We start from the raw sequence: 24,977 nt of genomic DNA, 5'->3' as shown, positions 1-24,977 counted from the left end.
AGGGAGCTGCTCCCCAAGTGTTTGCAGAACAGGAGGGAACGCGACCAGACCTGTGCTCACAGAGGAGCAAAGGTTAGAGTGGGATTTGAGTGACAGCTGGACTTGAAGCAGAGACAGAGGACTGAGATGTGATTTCTAGCGAATGCTCACAGGCAGGCGAGTCCAGATGTATTAGGCCCATGGGACCACCCTGTCCGCTGGAACAAGACCCAGGTCAAGGCCGGCTCCGGGCGAAACAGCAGGACCAACAAGGAGCCTGTGCATTCCAAACAGTTGGGCCGGTGAAGTGACAAAATCTGAGTGCTTCTGAAATATTCATCTCGCCCAAGGATAGACTGAAAGGAGAAAACTCAGAAAGCAAGGAGATTGGTTTGGGGTTCTTTGCTGCAGAACTTATTCGTTGCAGGAGTGTTTAAAACTCAGATGGGAAGGAATGCTCGGGCAGGGGTGAAGCGTACCAGCTGGACAGAAATGAGAGCACTGCCTTTCATCCTGGCGGGAAGTTGCGCTGTGGTGCTTTTCCTTTCTTCATCTGCAGCGGGGTCAGAGAGACGCTGGATGTTGTAAGGACTAAGTGGGGCCCCCCACCCCAGATGCTTAGCATGTAGTTGTCATTCGTAGAGATGTGCTGGGTGAAATATACCAGTCTTTGACCTTGAAGAAGCTGCTGGATGTGACTAGAAAGGAGAAGAGACCAGTGACTCCAAGGTTTAGCTGCTAAAGAGCTGGAAAGTGGCACTGAATGCCACGGTGGACATGACCTGTGTGTCCCCAACCTCGAACTCCAGCTCATCCTTTCCTTGAATCTGCTTCGAGCATCTTCTGAGCCCACCGTACCTGCCTGGGGTCCCTCCGTGTTAGCATTAAGGACAATCCCAGGGAAGGTCATCTGACCACCCAGCTGGCCGGGCTATCCTCTGTTTGTGGACTGCAGCCCTGGGTCTTCCACCGGCCTCCTCTTTGTGCCTTAAGATGGTATCTGTTGTAATGACTTAAAATTTTTTTTTTAATTTATCGGTTGCATCGGGTCTCAGCTGCAGCCTGTGGGTTTAGTTGCTTTGCAGCATGTGGGATCTTGGTTTCCCTACCAAGGATCAGACCTGCGTACCCTGCATTGGAAGGCAGATTCTTAACCACTGGTGGTCACTGGACCACCAGGGAAATCCCTTATTGTAATAAATCACTTTAAATTGGTTACAATAATCATTTTAAACCTGTTAAAATAATTTTAGGGGCTTCCCAGCTGGTATCAGTGGTAAAGAACCCACGTGCCAATGCAGGAGACGCTAGAGATATGAATTCCATCCCCGGGTCAGGAAGATCCCCTGGAGAAGGGCATGGCAACCCACTCCAGTATTCTTGCCTGGAGAATCCCACGGACAGAGGAGCCTGGCGGGCTACAGTCCATGGGGTCACAGAGTCGGACACAACTGAGCACATTAAAAGTCAGTTTTATTAATTAATGTTTATTAAGTTCACAAACAGTCTGAACAAAGCCTTTCACAATCCACTGCGTGATTCTCGATCAGAATACAGACTACAGGAATTCTGAAGCATTCTTTATTCTTCTGATATAATGATCAGAGGATTGTGATTTCTACAGTTTATGAAACAGGGGCTAATTATTTTTTAGTAAACATGGGTGTACATTAATTTTATGACCTTTAAGGGATGGGTTACCTATACTTGTCTTGGATACCTGTGAAGCAGCCGGGTCAGCTAGTATTTGTGACTTCTATCTGTTGCTTTTGTGAATACCTACACCTATACCCCCAAGGCCCAGTACCCAGGGGACTTTTACCCCGAGCGGCTCACACCAGGCCCTGCCACACCACTGTCAGTCTCCTCCCATCTTCTCCACGTTCCAGCAATCCGCGGTCCCTTCCTACACGTGGGGTTCCTGCGTCCTGTCCTCAGAATTCAGGCTCCCACACCCCACAGCCCCAGAGGCAGAAGGAAATCCTGTCTTCCCCGGAAATCCACTTCCCTTTTTGCATTGCAAGCAAGTGACAGTGGGAGCATCCATTTTTTTTTTTTTTTTAGAAAACTTTTCATCACACACATGGGGTGGGGCCCCCAAGGCCTTGGGGCCACAGGGCCACTTACTCGGCCCTCTCTAGTGCCTGTGACACACTGACAGTCCCGGCCATGTGGCCCTGCCATACACAGGCCACTTCTCATAGTCCATCCTCAGCATGAGATGAAGCCACGTCCGGGCCTGCGAGCCCCACCTCCGGGCAGGACTGGTGTCATCATCTCTTGTGGGTACCCCTGTGCTGGAGCAGGTGGACATCTCCTGAGACCAGATGCTTCTCAGAAACAGTCCTGTCTAAATGCATAGCAAAGGGAGAAAAAACTAACCGCCCTCTGTGGCTGGGAGGGCTGGGAGGACTGGCAGGTGAGACCCCGATTTACGTTACTAATCAGGAAGCACTGGGATTTGGGGAACTTCCTCTGGTCAAAATCTACCCCAAAATGATGGTAGGCATCCTTGGGACTTTACAGTCTCAAATATTTCCTGACACGAAAGGTCCTTCCCCAGAGATAGATTCCCGCTTCCTCCCAAAAATACACATCTGCTTCACAGAGTGTTCCTTAAAAAAAAACCCACAAAACCTGCTTCCACAAGTTTAAGACGTCCAGCAATGTGAGCAAACTGCTGGCAAGTTCCCAAGCGCAGTTTGTCCCCACTGAGATGTCATTATCAGAAAAAGGAGACGGTGAAAAGGCCAGATTCTGAAGACAAATGGGATGTTTTCTGCTCCAGACACTCCATGTTCACGGCCACATCAAGAAACACAAGCAGAGCATCCGAGAGGCAGGGCTGGGGTTTGGGGAGCACTAGGGCCTGAGATTTGGGGGTCACTCCCCAAAAGCAGGAATCAAGCCCTGGTGTGGAGGCATTCTCCTGCCATCAGGGAGGGCGCTTAAGAGCACCTTCGTTTTTAGCAGCTAAAATAAAAAGTATTTGGCATTTGGCCCAAGGCTCTTGAGGTCTGACTCTCAAAGAAAGCCTGAAATTTCTGTCTGAACATGAGGTCCTGAATGGTTCAACTTGGCATCTGCAGATGTACATCAAAAACAGACTTCAGAACTGCCGCGGGGGTTAGGGAAAGTGCATCTGATCTTACTCAGCTCTGCATACCACATGAGTCAAGCTTTCTGTGGCTAGCTGTTTGCTTAATGGGGTCCACAGTGATGGATTCTTGGCAATACACCTTTCATGATCAAAATTCAAAAGGAGGCATTCAAGTCAGCTCCCAGGAAATTTGCTGCAGAACCCCAGGCATTCAGGTCCCCAGTGTGAGCAGACCAAGTCATCACTCAATGTCCATCAATGCCCGGCGAAGCTTGTGGGGCTCAGTGACACCAAAATGTGTTTCCAGGGTGGGTTGACCGTTATACCATTCTTGGGCAGGATTGCAGGCCTTTCCAGATGTTGCCAAAGTAGCGATGGAGATGGTAGCTGAGTAATCGCTTGCCAGCCCCTAAGTGCAAAGCAGATTTCATTTCAAAATCCCAGTTTGTTTCCTCCATCTGAAAGACTCATTTTTTCAGCAGTCCAGCCAATGACATCATCATCAGAGCGGGGGTTATGTAATTTAAGGCCACCACGCTTCCACGGTGCTTCCCAGAACAGAAAACATCTCCAAAGACAGCTCTCACCATCAGAAAGCCCAACTGAAGTTGTGATCCCTTTCATTTTGCCTGAGTAAGTAAATGAGCATCTTTTTTTTCTCTCTCTTACAAAAGTAAAATAGAAGATCCATACCTCAGAAGAACGTTTCCTTTTACAACTTATACTGGCAGAGTTTTCAACTTTCTTTGGATGTATTTTTTAAACATAATTTTAAATCAATTTAAGAGACCTGTATCCCATGCCTCCTTTGGGTTTTAGCTGTTTTTCCAGAAGAGAGGAGAGAGGACGTTTGAAATAGGAGATTATTTCCAGCATCTCTTTACCGCAAACTCACATGAAACATATAGAGGCTGAATACAGCCGTCAGAGCCCCGTGTGGACTCTGACCAGTTACAGTCTATGAATTCTGATTATAGAAGTCAAATTGGTCTCCAAGGATCACTTACAAAATTTCATAACACTAATAGCTGGTTGGGTTATTTGTGGATTGAAAACAGCTTCTTATATTGAACAAGGTATTTTATGTCAGGTAAATATGGGAGGGAAGGGAGATAACTTCACATGTTCAACTTTATAAGAAATGTTGTGTGTTGGTTACTTTGTTAAAATGGTGATAGCCAGAAACAAACATATAAAGATTTTACAATGTTGTAAAATATTAGACAAAATAAGCCTACTTCTCTACTAAGAGAAATTGTGTTATCTGGCCATTTGTGGTGGAACATGATCAAGGTTTTCTGATTTTTTAAATTAGATTAAGCCTTCTTGAAAATTCTAAAAAGGAAAATATAATGAATATTAAATATCTGTTTACTATTCATAAAATATTTAAACTTTTATTTTTTATGAAAATTGTCCTTTGAAAATATGAGTCTAATGTTATACAGATATTCAAAGATAAGGATTACATCATGTAAAAAAAAATTGAACAATTTTTTGAAGTTTTGATTCTAGTCCATTTTCCCTTAACTTAAACGTTTGAGGAAATCAAAAGGAAATGGAAGAGAAAAATGCATGAAACTGAGGAATAGTTTTGCTAAGTGATACGCTGTGATGTTATTTTTCAAAACTGCTTCTTGCTGAATTAATAGATGAAAATTAAAGAGAAATTCAAAATAAAAAAACAGTATCTTATGATGTCACTGGGTTGACATCCTTTAATATCTGTGTCTGTATTTCAAATGCCTTTATCGTCACCTCACTGTTGAAACGGGGATTAATTTGAAGAAGACTATTTTGTTGAAGAAACAGCACATGCCGATGTTTTCATGTGGGGAACTCAGAAAATACCAGATGGAAATTACAGAATAAGTCATCTCTAACATACTTGCCCAGTATCACTTGTGAGTTTTTCAAATAGGATCAAATATGACTAATAATAGCAATAGCTGCTAGATTCTGACCACATACTACATACCAGGCAAATATCAGAGCTAAAACTCGGAGCAAACAAAAGAAGATTTCTGCTCTCTGGCCAACTTTACATAAACATGAGCAGCAGCTGGTAAAGACCTCCTGAAAATAAGCTCGGCTTGAGCAGACTCACGTTGTGGCTGCCGCGGCCACAGACACAGCCGGGTCCCCTGGGATGGAGGGGCTTGTCTGCTGAACCAGCCAGACTCGGGCTGAAGTAAGAGGTCTCTGCAGGCTGGGCAGGTGACAACCCCTGGTTTTCTGGGCAGGGTGAGGCCTTGCCCCATGTATTAGTATCCAAATGGGGTTGGGACAAATTAGCACAAACTCAGGGGGCGCCAGTGGTAAAGAGCACGCCTGCCAATGGCAAGAGACGTAAGAGGCGCAGGTTCGATCCCTGGGTCAGGAAGACTCCCTGGAGAAGGGCATGGCAACCCACTCCAGCATTCTTGCCTGGAGAATCCTATGGACAGAGGAGCCTGGTGGACTACAGTCCAGGGGATCGCAAAGAGTCGGACATGACTAAAGCAGCTGAGCACGCACACACAGTGCCTTGAAACAGCACAAAATTATCTTACCGTTCTGGAGGTCAGAACTTTAAAGTCAGCTGTGATGAACTCAAGTCAAGGTGTTGGCAGGGCTGGGCTCCCTCTGGAGGCTTTTTCCAGCTTCTAGAGGCTGCCTGTGTTCCTTAGCCTGTGGCCCCTTCTCCATCTTCATAGCATCTTCTAATCTCTTTCTGATTCTGACCCCCTCCCCCACCTCCCTGTTTCACTTATAAATGGAACCGCTTTCATCTGTGATGACATCAAGCCCACCTCCATAATCCAGCATCTTCTCCCCATCTCAAGGTTCTTAATCCCATCTGCAAAGTCCCTTCCTCCATGTAGGGGACATATCTGCAGGTCCCAGGGACCAGGACATGAACATCTTTGGGGACTGTTGTTCTGCCAACCCCACATCCCTGGGGTTTGGCCCCAGCTTTGGTCTGGCGGTGCCTGGGCAGCTCCTGCTTCTTGCTACCCTGTGGTCCCTGAGGAGCATACAGGAGCCGGGCCCCATGCACTGCTCCCCAAGGCCACCCTTTCCTGCCCTGTCCACACTTCAGAGGGGACTCAGCCTCCTGTCTCACATGTTCAAGGTGACCTGGAGGAGGAAGGGGAGAGAAGCTAAGCAGAGCGATCAGGGGGTTCTACTGGTGCCCACAACAAACTTCTTCCCTCCCTCCAGCTCCTTCTTAAACCTCTCGGGGGTGAAGACTCTGAGGCTGGAGATGAATGAGAATCCCGCTGCCAGGAAGCCAGGCCTCCTGGAGCTCAGCTTTCCAAATTTAGTTGCTTAGTTTCCTAGTGTGCTGGGTGCCAGGTAACCCTTGAACTGGTCCACAGCTCTCAAAAAGCAGAAAAGGGCTCTCTTGATACTTTCTAACCTAGTGTTCCAACAGCGGAGTAGCCCACGTGAAGGAGAGGCTGCTTACACTGGACGGATCAGGATGCTTGTCATCATCATTAGTAGTACTGTTACTGCTACTGTACTCACTGCTGTGATTATTGTTGTTGTGCGGTTTATCACTATTCAAGCCTCGTATTGGATGCTTTGCAACCTGCAAGGGGATTCTACAGGCTGGATCTCACTCAATCTTCACCATGACGCTTCGTAATAATTGCTGTTCCTCCCATTCTACAGATGAACAAACTGAGGCTCACAGTTTGGGGGCCCCAGGACCTAAGCCCAGGCTCCCTGACCCCAGGTGTGTTCTCTTTATGGTCACAGCACACTGGGTGAAAGAGGCCTGGACTCTGAGCTGAGCCTGGAAGAAGAGTCGTGCATAAAACAGACTGGCTCCCTTCACTGGGTGAACATGGGCAAGTCACTTCTCTTAACCTTTGTTTGCTCATCTGTACAATGGGCACAAAGACAGCAGTCCTCCTCCCAGGCAAGTTGTCAGGACTGGGCTACCTAAAGCCCAGCACAGCCCGCAGATCACCGGTGTGGCTGCCAGTGAAGGGTCAGGTCAGGTGCAGGGGGCTCACTCTGCACCCCAGTGTCTGGGGAGACTGGGGGTGAGGCTATATGCGGGCTTTCCGTGGCACATAGAGCTTCCTCAGCATGAACAGAGAAGCACACAGGAAGGAATGGCGTGATACCCAGTGGCGGTTTTAGGAGGCAGCTCCCACCCGTGTGTGTAGTGCAAGGGGGCTGGAGGTGGGAGCCTGTGCTCACCACCTCCTGAGAAGTCAGGTTTCCTGGGTGTGTTGCTTTCCTGTGGCTAAAATAGCAAATCACTATAAAACACTTCCAATGATTGTGTTATATTGATGGAGTTATAAAGCAGTTCAATCAAAAGCTATTTTCAAAAAATATGCATATTTAATTACTTTGGGTTGGTCAGAAAGTTCTTTCAGGTTACAGAAAAACTCAAAACTTTTTGTCCAATGCAATATATATGTGCGTTGCATGCTTGCCGCTTCAGTCGTGTATGTATATGTATATATACATCCACCAGTGAATTAGTTATATTATATTAATATAGCTATAAAGTGCTTGCGTGCACGCTCAGTAGCTTCAGTTGTGTCTGACTCCATGTGACCCTATGGACTGTAGCCCGCCAGGCTCCTCTGTCCATGGGATTCTCCAGGCAAGAATACTGGAGTGGGCTGCCATGCCCTCCTCCAGGGGATCTTCCCAACCCAGGACTGAGCCCACATCTGCTGCATTGCAAGTGGATTCTTTACCACCTGAGGCACCAGGGAAGCCAGTTATAAAGTAGTTCTAATTAAAAACTATCTTCAGGGACTTTCCTGGTGATCCAGGGGCTAATACTTCACGCTCTCAATGCAGGCATCCCAGGTTCAATTTCTGGCCAGGGAACTAGATTCCAGATGCCACAGTTGAGACTTGGCACAGCCAAATTTAAAAAGAAAAAAAAAAACCTATTTTCAAAAAAAGTATGTATTTAACTATGTATGTACGAAGGTATATGCATATATGCACACACACCAACAAATTGCTTATAAATATTATATTGATGGAGTTATAAAGTAGTTCTAGTAAATGTTTTTCCCCCCAAAATCTAAATACATACATAAATATAATAGCAAAATGAAACATTTTCTTTATGTTAAACATTACAAAATATTTTAAGCAATATAATTAGTTTGGGTACATATCCATGTGCTACAATCAGTTTCTTAGGCTTGTACCTGACTCTCATATGTCACTGGCATTTTCAAAAGAATGTATTTTTCTTTCAGTATGGTCTTATTATTTTGAATGGTCCCATATAATTGCCTGAATTTTTTCTTCAAATTTTATGGTTAATAAATTGAAATTAAGCACCTTCAATTGTCTCTTCTCTTGGGCCAGAATACATTTAATGAAGATGGTCTCTCTGCAGGTGTTGAGGTATCTGACAAACTCTGAGCAAATTCTGCCAAGCAGAGGCTATTCTCAAGTCTGACACTTTGCATACAGAATTATGTAAATATTTCAACCCAGATATTTTCACAGGTGCTGTCTTATTGCGTTAATTTGAGCTCCTTCAACAAATATTTTTAGCACATTAGACTCTTCAAATACGTTGTAGCTACTTAAGAGTTTTGAAGGCTTTGTCAAATTCAGATACAGCAAATTATGGGCTTTCTTATTTCATCTCATTTTTGTACAGAATATGAACTTCTCCAATTGAAAAGATTCTTCCCACAAACTGAGATATTCCAAAGCTCATTATATAACTCAAAAATTAAATTTTCTGTGTCATTTGACCTCTCCTCACTTAGTTTGATCATTTTCTCCTTTCCTCCTTTGGCTATAAGTTTCCGTTATTTTCTGCATAAAGCTTTATTTTCCATAACTACGCTCTGCTAAAAGCTCTAGAAGCTGTTGTTTGGCGCTCCATTCCTCATTGATTTAGAACAAATTCAGCAAAAATTCTCAACTCTGCTATAACAAATAGTTTAATAACATTTTAGGGCACTTAGAGTCCACATCTTCTAAAATTGATTGATGAAGGACAGCAAAGAAAGAAAATACATGCTAAAGTTTTTTTTAATTCCTCATCAACTTCATCACAAAAGTTTGCAGTTCAGTAAGTCTGAACTACGAAACTTACGCTGCAAAACTTTGTAAATCTTGTAAACTATAATGAAATTTGGGGCGTTTCAGGTGGCGTAGAAGAATCCACCTGCTAATGCAGGAGATACGAGAGATGCAGGTTCGATCTCTGGGTTGGGAAGATCTCCTGAAGGAGGAAATGCTAACCCACTCTAGTATTCTCGCCTGGAAAATTCCATGGACAGAAGAGCCTGGCAGGTTATAATCCATGGGGTCACAAAAAGTCTGACACGACTGAGCAACTGAGCATGTACACACAATTAATGAAACTTATATGCAATTACACATTGGGTCTGCACTGCAACTTGTTGGAAGTACATTTCTGCTTCACTGGTCTCTTATTTTAGCAAGAGTATTGTTGTCTCTGTGACACGGCCCCACCAAAATGTGTGTGATCATCAGAAAAACACAGCTTTCTTTCCAATGTGAACAATTTAAATTGAATTTAGAATAGCATTCAGAAAATGTCCATTGTTTCACTTTGCCAGGGTGAACTTTCATAAGTTTTGGCTTTGATTCCATGAACTGGATTAAAAAATTGAATCATGATTGAAATTGACTCATTTTTCTGTTTGAAGACAGTTATCAAACTGGCTCCGCTTCACTGCCTGTGGATTTCTTATGGAACTTTCTCATTAATCAGCTATCACTTCTATTGTAGTGTGGGTACAAGAAAACGTGATGCTGAAATGAGCTGACTTAAAGAATACTTGTCTGCTCTAAGTGAAAAGTCATCCTTCCAGGGTGACCTATGACAGTATCTTCTGCAGTGATAAAGTGAAATTGATGTTTTTGGGCTGATCTTTGAAAAATAACAGTTTCTGAAGTAGCAGCTTTGTGTCGGGTTTCCTTGCGGTCAGAGAAATTGCTAAAGGCCCCCTTTGTGATGTAAGCACCAATATTTTGTGCAAGTTACATACACATTCATCAACAAGTTCCCAGAGACAGAAGTTCAGGGCTTAAACTGTCATTAAACTTTTTTGCTCGTTGCTGCCAGAAGGGCTTATTGCTAAATTGAAAAATATCACCAAATAACAAAATAAATATTTTGCTATGGATTTATGCCCTGAAATCAATGATGAAATAAGAGCATTCCTATTATTCTTTATGCTCTAGGTCAGAACTCTTTAAGCCGCCTCCTAACCCCTCACTTCCCGTGTCCTCTGCGGATGGGTCAGCTGGCAGCCTAGCAGCTGGTTCTCTTCTCTGCCTACACTCTCCTTTGGTGATTTCACCCCGTCCTGTGGCTTTAAATACCAAATACCATCCATGTGATTACAACTCCTAATGATGGGGACTTCCCTGCTGGTCCAGTGGCTAAGACTCTGAGCCCCTAGTCTTTGAGTTTGAGGGGGTTTGAGTTTGATCCCTGGTCAGGGAACTAGATCTTCCAAGCCACAGTTAAGAGTTTGCATGCCATAACTAAGATCGAAGAGCCCTCGTGCCACAGCTAAGACTCAGTGAATCCAAATAATATAATACAATAAATATTAAAAACAAAAACAAAAAAAACCACCTCCCAAGGATGAGGATGTATCACTCTCTCAGACTTGGTCTCTTGACACCAATCTTGTGTAGCTTACTACCTTGACAGCCCCACCTGATGTCCAACAGACAGCTCAGCCCCACAGGTCCAAAGGTCAAGTCCTGACCGTCCCCCCCAAAAATTTGCCCTGTCTCCACTCCATAATCTCCAGCTCAGTTGATGGCAATTTCATATTTCCAGGTTCAGTTCAGTTCAGTTCAGTCGCTCAGTCGTGTCTCTTTACAACCCCATGGACTGCAGCATGCCAGGACTCCCTGTCCATCACCAACTCCCGGAATTTACCCAAACCCATGTCCATTGAGTTGGTGATGCCATCCAGCCATCTCATCCTCTGTCATCTCCTTCTCCTCCTGCCATCAATCTTTCCCAGCATCAGAGTCTTTTCAAATGAGTCAGCTCTTCGCATCAGGTGGCCAAAGTATTGGAGTTTCAGCTTCAACATCAGTTCCTCCAATGAACACTCAGAACTGATCTCCTTTAGGATGGACTGGTTGGATCTCCTTGCAGTCCAAGGGACTCTCAAGAGTCTTCTCCAACACCACAGTTCAAAAGCATCAATTCTTCGGCGCTCAGCTTTCTTTATAGTCCAACTCTCACATCCATACATGATCACTGGAAAAACCATAGCCTTGACTAGATGGACCTTTGTTGGCAAAGTAATGTCTCTGCTTTTTAATATGTTGTTTAGGTTGGTCATAACTTTCCTTCCAAGGGGTTAGCGTCTTTTAATTTCATGGCTGCAGTCACCATCTGCAGTGATTTTGGAGCCCAAGAAAATAAAGTCAGCCACTGTTTCCCCATCTTTTTGCCATTTCCAGGTTCTCAGGCCCAAAATCTAGGCATCATGCAACCCCTCCTTTCTCATGACACGTACACAATTGGAAAATTGTGGTGGTCCTACCCTTGGAATATGTCTAAAGCCTGGCCACAGCTCATTGCCTCCACGGCTGCTCCTCCCGGGCTAATGAGTTTATTCACTGAGCTTCCTGTCATTGCCTCTCTCCTCCCACGAGGCTAGAAGCACCTTGAGGGCAGGGCGGGTTGGCTGTTTGTTACTGCTATCCCAAATGCCTAGAATTGTGCCTGGCAAGGTAGTGGGTGCTCAGTACATACTTGTCCAGTGGATGAACGAATGGAGGGACCCATGTTTTGACCCGATGTGAATGGCGCAGCATGTGGCTTTCAGTGTCACAGCGAGAAGGTCGGATGAGGAAAGTCAGGCTCAGCATCACAAAGCGATTACCTAAGTCTGCAGAGCCAAATAGACTCTCTGGAGATCAGCTGCCTTAGGCGGTATTTTGTGTTGGATACTATGAGTTGTGCCCAGCTGAAGATCTCTCAAGCATCACTGAGGATAAGCAAGATGATAACAACAGTTAACAGGTAGCAAGTGCCTACGGAGAGCCAGAGACCATTTGAAGCGCTATGCATACGCTAGCTCATCCAAACGGGGGGAGGGTTTTTAGGTGTGAAGCCCCAGAAACTCCACACCTTCTACTATGGACTCCACCCTCTCCATCCTACTGGTCCCAGTTCCAGTGGACCAACATCTCTGCTGGCCAGGTCTCTCCCTTGCTTTGTTCTGTCTTCAGCCATCAGCCACTGTCTCCTGTCTGCCTAGATGGTGAGCACTTTCAGGGGGCTGGGCCCTGTATCTCCAGTGTCTGGCAAAGTGCTGGCACAAAGTAGGTGCTCATTAACTATTTGTTGCACTGCTAATCATAATAGCATGGTTGTAAATAAGACTCATCCTCCCCTTCCACTGAGTGCTTCCTCTAAGCCAGGCGACAAGGTCAGGTTTTCCATAGATACAGTTCTTGACATAATCCCACAAGAAGGATACGATTAGCTCCAATTTTCAAAAAGGAAAATAAAACTCGGGATCTAAGTGGCCCACAACACATGGTTGTGTCAGGATTTGAACTTGGGGCTCAAAGCCTTGGTCATCTTTTCCTTTATACTCAGAGTTGGCAAGCTTTTTCTCTAAGGGAAAATTGAAAGTGTTAGTCAGTAGTTGCTCAGTCTTGCCCGACTCTCTGAGACTCCATGAGCTATAGCCCACCAGGCTCCTCTGTCCATGGAATTCTCCAGGTAGGAATACTAGAGTGGATTGCCATTCCCTCCTCCAAGGGATCTTCCTGACCCAGAGATCGAACCCTGGTCTCCTGCATTGCAGGTGGATTCTTTACCATCTGAGTCACTAGCGAAGCTCTAAGGGAATGGATGATTAATATTTGCAGGCCAAATGGCCACCGAGGCAACCACTCAGCCCTGCACACCCATGGCTGATTCATGTCAATGTATGGCAAAAACCACTACAAATTGTAAAGTAATTAGCCTCCAATTAAAATAAATTAATTAATTTACAAAAAAAAAAAAAGACCTCTGCTACTGTAACACAAAATGTAAATGAATGGGTGTGGCCATGTGCCTAGAAAACTTCATTTTCCAAAACCGGAGGCAGGCTGGATAGGTTGCGGATTAGAGTAGGCTGCCTCCTGCGTGATGCTCTGCCTGCTGTTCCTCGCAGGTCACCGTGAATGGCGTCCTGGGCCCTCCTGGAGCTCCAGACTCCCAACCAGAGCCAGCCCCTGCCCCCGAACGTCACGTCCTGTGACGAAGCTTGGGAAGCCTGGGCCCTGCTGCACCGAGTGCTGCCCACCTGCGTCCTCTCCATCTGCCTCTGCGGGCTGCTGGGGAACCTCTTCGTGCTGTCCGTCTTCCTCCTGGCCCAACGGCGTCTGAACGCGGCAGAAATCTACCTGGCCAACCTGGCGGCTTCTGACCTGGTGTTTGTCTTGGGCTTGCCCTTCTGGGCAGAGAACATCCGGAACGAATTCAACTGGCCTTTCGGAGCGCTCCTCTGCCGCCTGGTCAACGGCATCATCAAGGCCAACCTCTTCATCAGCGTCTTCCTGGTCGTGGCCATCAGCCAGGACCGCTACCGCGCGCTGGTGCATCCCATGGCCAACTGGAGGCGGCGGCAGCGGCGGTGGGCCCAGGGCACCTGTCTGCTCATCTGGGCCATGGGGGCCCTCCTGAGTCTCCCCACCTTCCTGCTGCGCTCCATCAAGGCTGTGCCGGAGTTGAACGTCTCCGCCTGTGTGCTGCGGTACCCCCACGACGCCTGGCCCTTTGCCAGGATGGTGGAGTTAACCCTGCTGAGTTTTCTCCTCCCCTTGGCTGCGATCGTTTTCTTCAACTATCACATCCTGGCAGCCCTGCGGGGGCGGCGGGAGATCAGCAGGATGAGGTGTGGAGGGCCCAGGGATGGCAGGACCACCGCCCTGATCCTCACCCTCGTGTCCGCCTTCCTGCTCTGCTGGGCGCCCTACCACTTCTTTGCCTTCCTGGAATTTCTGTTCCAGGTGAGGGCTGTCAGAGGCTGCTTCTGGGAGAATTTCATCGATCTAGGCCTGCAGTGTGCCAACTTCTTTGCTTTCGTCAACAGCTGCCTAAATCCAGTGATTTATGTCTTTTGGGGCCAGCTTTTCAGGACCAAAGTCTGGGAACTTTATAAACAATGCATTCCTGGGAGTCTGACTCCGGTAGCCTCGTCTCATAGGAAAGAGATCCTCCAACTTTTCTGGAGGAATTAACACAGCAGGGAGCCAGGAAGTGTGGCTTCCTTATCCATTATTACTGACATCATAAATACGGAGAAGGGGGCAACAGAGGGTGAGATGGTTGGATGACGTCACCGATTCAATGGACATGAGTTTGTGCAAACTCTAGGAGTTGGTGAGGGACAGGGAGGCCTGGTGTGCTGCAATCCCTTCTGTCACAAAGAGTCGGACACGACTTAGTCACTGAACAGCAGCAGTGGACTGAATGATCCCCCATCACCCCCCCCGCCCCACATAACCAGGACCTCTTCCCTGGAGCCCGAGAATGTCTATGTGGTAATGGGGACTTCGCAGGCATGATTAAGCTAAGGATCTTGAGATAAGGAGGTTACCCTGGGCTATTTGGATGAGTCTAGTATCATCACAAAGTTCTTTACAAAGGGCAGGCAGAAGTGTCCAAGTCAGAGAAGGTTGGAAGGATGCAATGAAGGGGCCACAAGCCAAGGACTGCAGGTGCCCTGTAGAGGATGAAATGGCAGGGAAATGGACTCTCCCTGGAGCCTCCAGCAGGAACCAGCTGTGCTGACCTCCTGACTGCAGCCCAGCGACACTCCTTTGGAGGCCTGACCTCCAGAACTGGAAGATAATAAATCTGTGTTGTTTTTAATAAGTCACCGAGTTTATGGTTAATTTGTCACAGTGGTAGGAAACAAATTTCCAATAAGCATCTCTTACTGCAATTCCAACTGTCCTTCCAAAATGTTCTAGGTTAACTACCAGGAACAGAGAGATGATATAGCTAGAGATCCTATCTGCAAGGAAGTTACGGAGATCAAAATAATTACAGTATAAAAAAAGTAAATGAGAAATCACGTACGGGTGACACAGACCTGTGCCTAGGGCATTCAGAGGGAAAGAGGATGGGCTCCTTCCAAGGAAACCAAAATAGAGGTTGCAAAGGGAGTCAACTGTGAGCCGAGTTTGACAAGGCGTAGACTCTGGTACGGGCTTCCCTGGTGGCTCAGCAAATGCAGGAGATGCGAGAGATGCAGGTTCGATCGCTGTGTCAGGAAGATCCCCTGGAGGAGAAAATGGCAACCCACTGCAGTATTCTTGCCTGGGGAATTCCATGGATAGAGGAGCCTGGAGGGCTACCAGTCCATGGGGTCACAAAAGAGTCGGACACGAGTAATCGACTAAACAACAACAGGAACCTGGTACATGGAGAGAGGGAGGCAGAACTGGGACACACACGTAGAAAGTGCGGGCTGCGGGTGAAAGAATGCTTCCATGCCTTTCTTGCTGCCAGGGTCCCACTGGTGACCCTGAGAGGGTCTGCCTTCCAGGAGCTCAAGGCAACAGGGATGAGAGTTAGGAGAGCGTCACAGAGCGGGAGCATCTGCTGTCAGGTGAGAACACACAGAAGGGACGTCCAGCCTTGGGGGCGGGGAGGGAGCCATCCAGAGGGGCTTCCTGGAGGAAAAGACCTAAAATCCCCAAAAGACAAGCAAAACGGGGGAAAGGAGTGCTCTCAAGAAAAGAAACAAATCAGACCCAGAGGCAGGAGGGTTCACAGGTTAAGAGGGAGAAAGAAGGAAGGAAGGACGAGGCGGCCAGGGAGGGATTTGAGGTTTGAGGAGAAGCAGGTGTTGGGAGGATCTCTGATGGTCAAGGGCAGGAGGGAAGCATGGAGGTGTTTCGGGGGCTGTGAGCGCCTGGCTGGAGGTATGCATTTTTTCTAGATGATCATTTTGTTTGCTTGTTTCTGGCCCTGCTGGTCTTCATTGCTGCTCTAGGGCTCTCTCTAGTTGCAGCAAGCGAGAGCTCCTCGCTAGCTGCACTGCAAGGCTGCTCGTGGCAGTGGCTCCTCTTGCTGTGGAGCACGGGCTCTGGAGTGAGCGGGCTCTGTAGTTGTGGTTCACGGGCATAGCTACATCTCTGCATGTGGGATCTTCCCGGATCAGGGGTGGAGTCTGTGACCTCTGCGTTGGCAGGTGAATTCTTCACCACTGGACCACCAGGGAGCCCACATGCATTTCTTATGTGAATTAATCACTCTGGCCAAGCTCAGTGGGCCCAGGTATGGTGGACAGCGGACTGCTCCAGGGGTGGGATTTGTCAGATGAGCAGCCATCATTTAAGGGTGTTGGGGATTTTGGTGGTACTATGGAAAATGGCTAAATTAGGGAAGCAAATGAACATCGGAGATGAGGGAAGCAGAGTGACGCTGATATGGTTAAAGGACAGGGGTTAAAGGGAGCATCCAGAGCAAGGTAGAGGCAAGAAAAATAGGAGGTTGTGGCCACAAAGTAGGAAGGTTTGCACTGAACGTTCCACAGGTGGGGCCACCCCAGGATAGCACAGGATCAAGGGTGCCCATGCAGGCTCCCCTGGTGGCTCAGTGATAAAGAATCCACCTCCCAATGCGGGGGACACTGGTTCGATCCCTGGTCTAGGAAGATCTCACCTGCCTCGGGGCAACAAAGCCGGGGAGCTGCACCTAGGATCCCAAGTGCCCCAGAACCCTTCCTCTGCAACAACAGAAGCCACCGCAGTGAGGAGCCCACGCACCGAAGCTAGAGAGGAGCCCCCACTCGCTGCAACTAGAGAAAAAGCCTGCACAGCAGCAAAGGCCCCGCACAGTCAAAAATTAAATAAATAAATAAACTTTAATAGAGTCTATTAATTAAGATTTCCCTGGTGGCTCAGACGGTAAAGCATCTGCCTACAATGCGGTAGAACTGGGTTCAATCCCTGGGTCAGGAAGATCTCCTGGAGAAGGAAATGGCAGCCCACTCCAGGATTCTTGCCTAGAGAATCCCATGGATGGAGGAGCCTGGTAGGCTACAGTCCATGGGGTCACAAAGAGTTGGACACAACTGAGCGACTTCATTTTCACTTTTCACTTTCTTTAATTAAGATAAGACAGTCAAAGACCAGTGAGGTGGGGGGTGGGCAGTCAGGCAGGCAAGGTGCTGGAAGGACCTGGGGAGGAGAGGTCAGTGGACCCAGTGCCAAGGACAGTCTCCAAGGAAGGGTTGGGGAGAGGGGATCTCTCCTGCTGCACAAGAAGGACCCATCCTCATGGGACATCAAAGAAGACCCAGGTTCAATCAGGAAATGGCAAGGAGGCAGTGTTCCTGGAGCCTGGTGATGGAGAGGCAGGCAGGGGCTGGGCTGTCAGACACCTGTGCCATCAGGGACAACCCTTTGATCAGCGGCCCAGCTCCTGTCGGCTTCCTGGAGAGCGGAGAGAGAGGTTTAGGGGGCCTGCATTTAGGTCAACAGGCAGGATCCCGCCTCCCCACATATCCACTCTGGACCAGGGGGTGTTTGACAGATATTTAAATTCCATAAAAAGTCCCCACCCTTGGGCTTCGCTTGCGCACTTGGAAGCTCTTACAGCCCAGTCTGCACGCCTTCGTCCACTCAGCTGATGTCTATTAAGCATCTGCTGTTGCCAGGCGCTTAAGGCGGGATCAGAAGCAGGAGACAAGGCTGAGGCACAAGCCTGGTCCTCTTAGGGCTGGCCTCCTGGGGCTTCCCCAGGACATCAATTCTTTGGAGCTGGGTAGCAGCGCTGCTGCCAACAGGCAGGCCCCCTCCCCAGGGGTGCAGGCTGGACTCAGCCAGCTTGCTTGACTCCAATGCAGTGCCGTTTCTGAGCCCCTGCATAGGACCCAACAGCATAATGGCCAGAATGGACAGAAGCATCCAGGCAGGAAGGGAGAGCTGGAAAGAGAAAATAAGACCCATTCTCTTGCGCACAGATGCCAACATGTCCTCTACCCTTCTTTCTTGGGCCCTTCTTTAAAGTTGTGGCTTCAAAAATCCTGACAGGGCTCACGAAAAACAATCCCACATGCTATGGAAGAGCGTGCTGGCCTGAGAAGTCACGGCATTGCTCGTTGACCTGAAGTTCAACAGCAGACGGTCAACACGGGCTCTGATAAGCACACAGATGACTTATGGGAAGCCTGTCACATTAACCAAAGCACAGCACTCGCTCCTACAGCTGGGGAGCTGTAGGCCATCCCACCGTAAGAATTCTGTTGTCCTTCTGCTGGGAAGGTTAATTACTCATTTGCAGGTAGAAAAATTCCTACCTTGGTTAAAAGGATCAATGTTGAGGGAGAAATGAATATTTCTGAGTTCCCATGGCTCTCGTTGACGTGCTCGCCTTGGGTATTTCACACCTGGGTCCAGGCCCAGGCTCACCTTGTAGGGCTCACACCTGGCATGGCCAGATGAATCAGCCATTCATCTGGTGGGGTTTATCACTGGTGGCTCAGCCAATGCAGGGGACACTGGTTCGATCCCTGATCAAGGAAGATCAGGCAACTAGGAGTCCACGTGCCTCAGAACCCGTGCTCTGCAACAACAGAAGCCGCTGCAGTGAGAAGCCCGTGCACCGCAGCTAGAGAGGAGCCCCATTCACCGCAACTAGAGGAAAAGCCCGCACAGCAAAAGACCCAGCACAGTCAAAAATTAATTAAATAAAAGTTAATGGAACCTATTAATTAAGAAAAGACCCACCCTCCCAACTCCACACCCCTGTTTTTTTTTCTCTCTCTCTTCTGAAGGGCTGAGTACAGTTTCTTCTCCAGCCCACTTCCAGCTTCGAACCTGTCCTGTGAATCCATGGCTGCCGGCCACCCTCCCCCATGGCAGCCATCACCCCAACTGTCATTGAAAATAAGCAGCGCTAAGCCCCCCTAAATCCCAGCCTGGGGAGTCTCCCAAGTGTTGCAATGGACACAGACGTTTTCTTGTTCTCCGGAGATGAGTCACGGGTTTGATGAGGAGCAGGTGGGAAGTTTCCTCCTGTGAACTAGAAGAGGCTTTAAATATCCTCAAAATGAGTGCATGTCAAACTGGTGCAATCTGAAAAATTATATGGTCAGCTTCCTGGCTGTGATATCATACCATACTCAGACGTTACCCATAACAGTAAAGAGTACAAGGGATCTATGAATCTAATAAAAATTTTAAAAAAGAAAATATCATCAAGCTCAACCTCATTTCACAGATAAGGATGGGTGGAAATTCACTCAGTGATCGGGAAACCCAGCCCCAAGATGGGTGGAAACTTACTCAGTGAGTGGGACTCCTGCAGCAGAGCTTGGTCCAGACCAGGGATGCCCATGAGACTGGGACGTCAGAGAAGAGGCCTGAGCACCAGGGATCCTACCATCTGAGTTGCCTTGATGGTGGCAGAGCTCCCTGTATCTGGGGTAGGATTTAAGGCAGTGGGCAGGAGGCCAGGCTTACTTTCCAGGAGATTTTGGAGACAGAAGATATCAGAAGGCCATGCCAGTCAACAGAGATGCTGAACAGGGATGTCATGTTCAGGCCTGCATTCCAGAGAGATCATTTCACAAGAACATAGGACAATGGCCGGAAGAATGTATCAGTCATCTATTGCTGCATTAAAGAAAAAAAAAAAGCCCAAACAATGATTTAAAGCAAGCACCTCAGCTCACAGTTCTGCAGCTGACCACTTGGGCTGGGTTCAGCTGGGTGGCTCTTCTGCTGGTCTTGGCTAGGTTCACCGGGCCCACCTGTGGTCAGCAGCCAGTTACCTGGTAGCTCTGCTTCTAGGGGTTGAGCAGGGAGGTGCAGTAGACACAAAGCTGACCTCAGATGGAGTCAAAACACACAATGGATTAGGTGTAATGAATGATGGGGACTGGGGAATACCCCAACTCTGACCTTCCCAAACTCAGATGGAATCAGAGCAGGTAATTCATTCAGTGCTTTGACTACACGTATTGGTGTCCAATATGGACACTTAAAGGAAATCAACCCTGAATACTCACTGGAAGGACTGATACTGAAACTGAAGCTCCAGTATTTTGGCCACCTGATGTGAAGAAACAACTCATTGAAAAAGACCCTGATGCTGAGAAAGACTGAGGGCAGAAGGAGAAGAGGGCGTCAGAGGATGAGATGGCTGGATGGCATCACCAGTGCAATGGACATGAACTTGGGCAAACTCCAGGAGATAGTGAGGGACAGGGAGGCCTGGCATGCTGCAGTCCACGGGGTCGCAAAGAGTCAGACACCCCTGGGCAACTGAACAACAATAACAATAATTGTGTGAGGCATGGGGTGCAGAGTAAATAAGACCTTTCCTCCCCTCAGAGGGTTCACAAGATGTGGAAGAGACCATCCAGTGCAACCTGTTCAAAGTACTGATGGAAAAACTGAGGCCCAGAGTGCTTTGCCCGGCACATGGTGATGCCATCCATGTGGCGTCTGGGGTCAGAGCCAGCTCTTCCCCCACCATGCCTATTCCTCTAGCCCAGCAAGTGGCTCCCTGGAAAACACTTCCTAAGAACTCCTTATCTTTCCAGTGGAATCGCCCTTGCACTCTCCTGGGAGAGACATGACTGCTGGTCTCCAACAATGCCAGTTCTCCCGTCCTTCTGGGAAGCAGGCGGGTTGAACTTCCTCACCCTGTTGGAGTTAAGTGTGGTCTTTGCACTCCTTTGCCCGGTGTGAAGGCAACCTGTGTGTTCCTTCTAGGCAAGAACATTTCAGAGCACAGCTCTCCTCTTCTCTGCTATTGCAAACCCAGACAGTGGTGTCATTAAGAGGTGGAGCCCATCAGCCTGGATCCCTGAGGGACTATGTACCAACAGCCCTGTGTTAAACGCGAGTGAGAAATCTATGCTTGTTGTTTCAAGCCAGAGAGCTGGAGGATGTTTGTTACTGCAACAGAATCCAGCCCATCCTCACTGATTCGCCAGGTTTCAATGAGGAGGGGTTGCTCCCAACCTCTGGGCCTCTTGCCCACCCCTTAACTCCTCTCTGAGGAAGAAAAGTGACTTAGCTGATTGACCAGTTTTAAGAAAAAAAGAATTGAACTTGCAGAGATCAGCACCCCCGTCCATATTCACTCTTTGGAAAGTGCTGTCTGCAGACACTGGGCTTCTCTCAGCCATGAGGCTCTGCCCTAGAAGGAGAAACTCAGCATGGGCCTATGTGGGTAAGTCCGCCTGACTCTGGGATTCAGAACTAAGAAGCCCACTGTGGCCACACGCCTGAGCGACACCGTCTGATCAAGGTCTTCTCAGAAACAAAGATAACGTGGCAGCCCCATCTGCTGACTCTTGTTGCCTCCTTTTGTTTAAAACTTAGACACGAAAACAGGACTGTCCTCAAACCCCAACTCCTAGTTTCCTGCCCATCCCATACTCCAAGGGACTCAAATTCCAAATATCTTGGATAAAAACATGGACAACTCAGACTTCCCTGGTACCATGGATAAGAATCTGCCTGCCAATGCAGGGACACGGGTTCCATCCCTGGTCTGGGAAGATCCCACATGCCATGGAGCCACGAAGCCCGTGTTCCACAACGCCTGAGCCAACGCTCTAGAGCATGAGTGCCTCAACTACTGAACCCCAAGCTCCTGGAGCCTGCGCTCGGCGACAGAAGAAGCCACTGCAGTGAGAAGCCTGGGCGCTTCAGCTAGAGGGCAGCCCCCACTCACCAAAACTAAACAAAGCCCACTTGAAGAAATGAAGACTCAGTGAACTTAAAAAAAAAATGAAAGCCTGGTATGTATGTCACTTCTGTCTTGTCCGACTGTTTGCGACCCCATGGATGGTATCCCTGGAGAAGGAAATGGCAGCCCACTCCAGTGTTCTTGCCTGGAGAATCCCAGGGACAGGGGAGCCTGGTAGGCTGCTGTCTATGGGGTTGCAGAGAGTCAGACACTGAAGCGACTTAGCAGCAGCAGCAGCAGTAGCATGACATCCCACCAGGCTCCTCTGTCCATGGGACTCTCCAGGCAAGAATACTGCAGTGGGTTGCCGTGCCCTCCTCCAGGGGATCTTCCTGACCCAGGGATCAAACCCACACCTCTTACGTCTCCTGCATTAGCAGGTGTGTTGTTCACCACCAGCGCCACCTGGGAAGACTGATGGTGAAATGCGAATCTGATTCCTGAGAGTTTTGGCACAAGTGTTCTTGACACTAGACACTTAGGCAGACAGCTCTCGGATGGGAGGGCCGTCCTGGGCATTCTAGGCTGTTTGGCAGCATCCCAGGCCTCTAACCACTGGATGCCAAGAGCGCCCGCCATCCCCAGTATGACAACCTCAGAGTCTCCAGATGTGACTGAATGTCTTCTGGGAGCAAAATCACCTTCCATCCCTAGCTGAGAACCACATTTTGGCTAATGTGATCCAGTTACATTGACAATGGCCTCAAGGAAAGGCTAGCGATCTGGGAGGACTTCTCGGAGGGGGAGGATTTCAGCGCTGAAGGACTGAACTTAACAAAGGGAAGCGGAGGGGCCATGGTCCTAGGAAAGCGTGTGCAAAGGGAGGCTGGAAGGCCAACGGAGATAAAGTGTTGGCGGACGGGTACCACACATGGTACTGTTGGGACAATTAAATTGCCAAACAGAGAATCACTCAGCATTGCACACACGGTCTATGTTTGCTAATCTCACTCCAGCAGAGGCTCTCCTCCAGTCCAAACACTGACATCAGTTGATAGCAACCAGCCATCACTGATTCTGGCATCACTCCCCGGGGCTGAACAATGAATCCCCCACCCCCGACCCGCACCTGTGGCTGCTCCCTGTGGCATTTTTCCTGCATCGCACTATAGACAGCCTTGTGATGGGCAGGGGTGGGTAAGATCGGGAAAGAGGGAGAAAAGGCAGGAATGCGATTCAGTCATAATGAGCAAAATACCACATTTTAAAGAAAGACAGGATCCGGCAGACTCGGCTGAGAGGGAGGCCACTGAGATGAGGAGGGAGGTGCGGGGGCCACATTGTCTTTAAAATGTTCCCGCTTGGTTCATCACGGGCATTTTGCATTTATTCTGAGTTTTTAAAACCGTTGCATTCGGGGAGGGTGGTGGGAGGGAGGTTCAGGGTTGGGAACTCATGTAGACCTGTGGTGGACTCATGTCAATGTATGGCAAAACCAATACAGTATTGTAAAGTAAAAAAATAAAATTTAAACAAACAAACAAACAAAAACGGTTGCATTCAGGCCTCCCTGGTGGTACAGTGGATAAGGATCTGCCAGCCAATGCAGGGGACACGGGTTCGATCCCTGGTTCGGGAGGATTCTACATGCTGTGAAACAGCTGGGCCATGCACCATGGATACTAAATCTGTGCTCTGGAGCCCACATGCCGCAACTACAGAGGCCCGTGTGCCTGGAGTCTGCGCCCTGCAGGAAGAGAAGCCACCACACCCAGGAGCCCATGCACGGCAGCAAAGAGTGTCTTCCACTCACAGCCACTATAGAAAAGCCTGCACGTAACCACGGAGACCCAGCACAGCCTAACTGATTCAAAAGAGCACATGGCATTCAGTTACTATCTTGGTCAATGCAGTGCCTCTCTACACTGCTGCTGCTGCTAAGTCGCTTCATTCGTGTCCGACTCCGTGCGACCCAACAGACGGCAGCCCACCAGGCTCCTTTGACCCTGGGATTCTGGAGTGGGTTGCCATTTCCTCCTCCAACACATGCATGCATGCTAAGTCACTTCAGTCGTGTCCAACACTACGCGACTCTATGGACAGCAGCCCACCAGACTCCTCTGTCCACAGGGTTTACCAGGCAAGAATACTGGAGTGGGCTGCCATTTCCTCCCCATGCCCCTGTACACTACCCCCTTCCTGAAACTCTGTGCCCAAGGGAGGACCCGGCCGCCTCACCTTAGGCCCAGCCCTGAGTAGTGGGATTCGGGGACGGGGGTTGCATTTTCCCAGAGGAATGAATTAGCAGAGAAGCTCCTCTTTCAGACTCAATTTACGTACTGGCTCCCCCACCTCACAGGGAAAACACAACAAAAGATCTTTATATGAATATAAAGCACATTTCAGTTATCTCAGGTCCCAAATATTCCCTTATCAACTTGCTGTGAACACTGACAACTTTCACAAGCTCTGGGGATTGAGAGAGGGGCCAGGCGTGGTATTTACAGGGAGAACTTAATTGTGAAATCAAATGACATTTTTATATTCAATTTGAAGTCATGTCCTTGACTAAGAGGAAGCTGCCACAGACTAGCCTTGTGAAAGGGTTGGGATAATTAGGATTTTTCCAAAACCTTCCCACTCTGTGTGGGGCCAGGATTTGCTCAGGTTCAGCTGGGCTACGGGAGCTTGGTGGGGCAAATGCAAGAAATCAAAGTTCCACTCAGGAGGAGAGTGGGCGCCCCCTGCTGGCATCCAAGGAGGAATGCTCTTTCCCCAGAAATGTTTTCGCACAAATTTTCAAAGCTAAGTCCTTTGGAACATACAGCAGATATGTTCCAAAGTGTAACAAAACACGAAATGTGAAGAGACAACAATTTCTCTTGAGCCCTGTTGGTGGATACTTACGTACATACAACTTCTACAAAAGGGAAATTGGCACTCAAAACAGCCACTCAAATTTTAAATGGATGTCACATATCATTGATTCGGTGTTTTCCCTCGTAGTGATCCATCTGTGAGATAAACTAAGACAGGCTGCAGATCAGCTGAGACAGGCTTGGACATGGGACCCTTTGCTGCAGTGCTGCAAAGCTTGTGTGTGTGCTAAGTCACTTCAGGCGTGTCTGACTTTGTCTGAGCCTATGGACTATAGCCTGCCAGGCTCCTCTATCCATGGGATTCTCCAGGCAAGAATACTGGAGTGGGTTGCCATGCCTTCCTCCAGGGGATCTTTCTGAACTGGCA

At 48.3% G+C, this 24,977-nt stretch overlaps 1 protein-coding gene across 2 annotated transcripts in view; it reads left to right on the top strand.

Moving 5' to 3' along the window:
* The window catches only part of BDKRB1 (bradykinin receptor B1), a 34,643-nt gene extending 19,691 nt beyond the window's left edge, over positions 1 to 14,952 (top strand). The window contains exons 2-3 of one of the 2 annotated variants that reach the window (XM_040257086.1): positions 3,562 to 3,712; positions 13,243 to 14,952. In XM_040257086.1, coding sequence (XP_040113020.1) covers positions 13,253 to 14,311 — 1,059 coding nt within the window. In that variant the 5' untranslated portion in view covers positions 3,562 to 3,712; positions 13,243 to 13,252 and the 3' untranslated portion in view covers positions 14,312 to 14,952. Of the gene's footprint in view, positions 1 to 3,558; positions 3,713 to 13,242 lie in introns of both variants that reach the window. The other variant, XM_040257087.1, reaches the window with a different exon arrangement.
* The last annotated feature ends 10,025 nt before the right edge of the window (positions 14,953 to 24,977 follow it).

The sequence above is a fragment of the Oryx dammah genome, unplaced genomic scaffold, assembly GCF_014754425.2.
Source record: "Oryx dammah isolate SB20612 unplaced genomic scaffold, SCBI_Odam_1.1 HiC_scaffold_16, whole genome shotgun sequence".
Classification (NCBI taxonomy): Eukaryota; Metazoa; Chordata; class Mammalia; order Artiodactyla; family Bovidae; genus Oryx; species Oryx dammah.
This window is presented reverse-complemented; position numbering and strand designations above follow the sequence as displayed.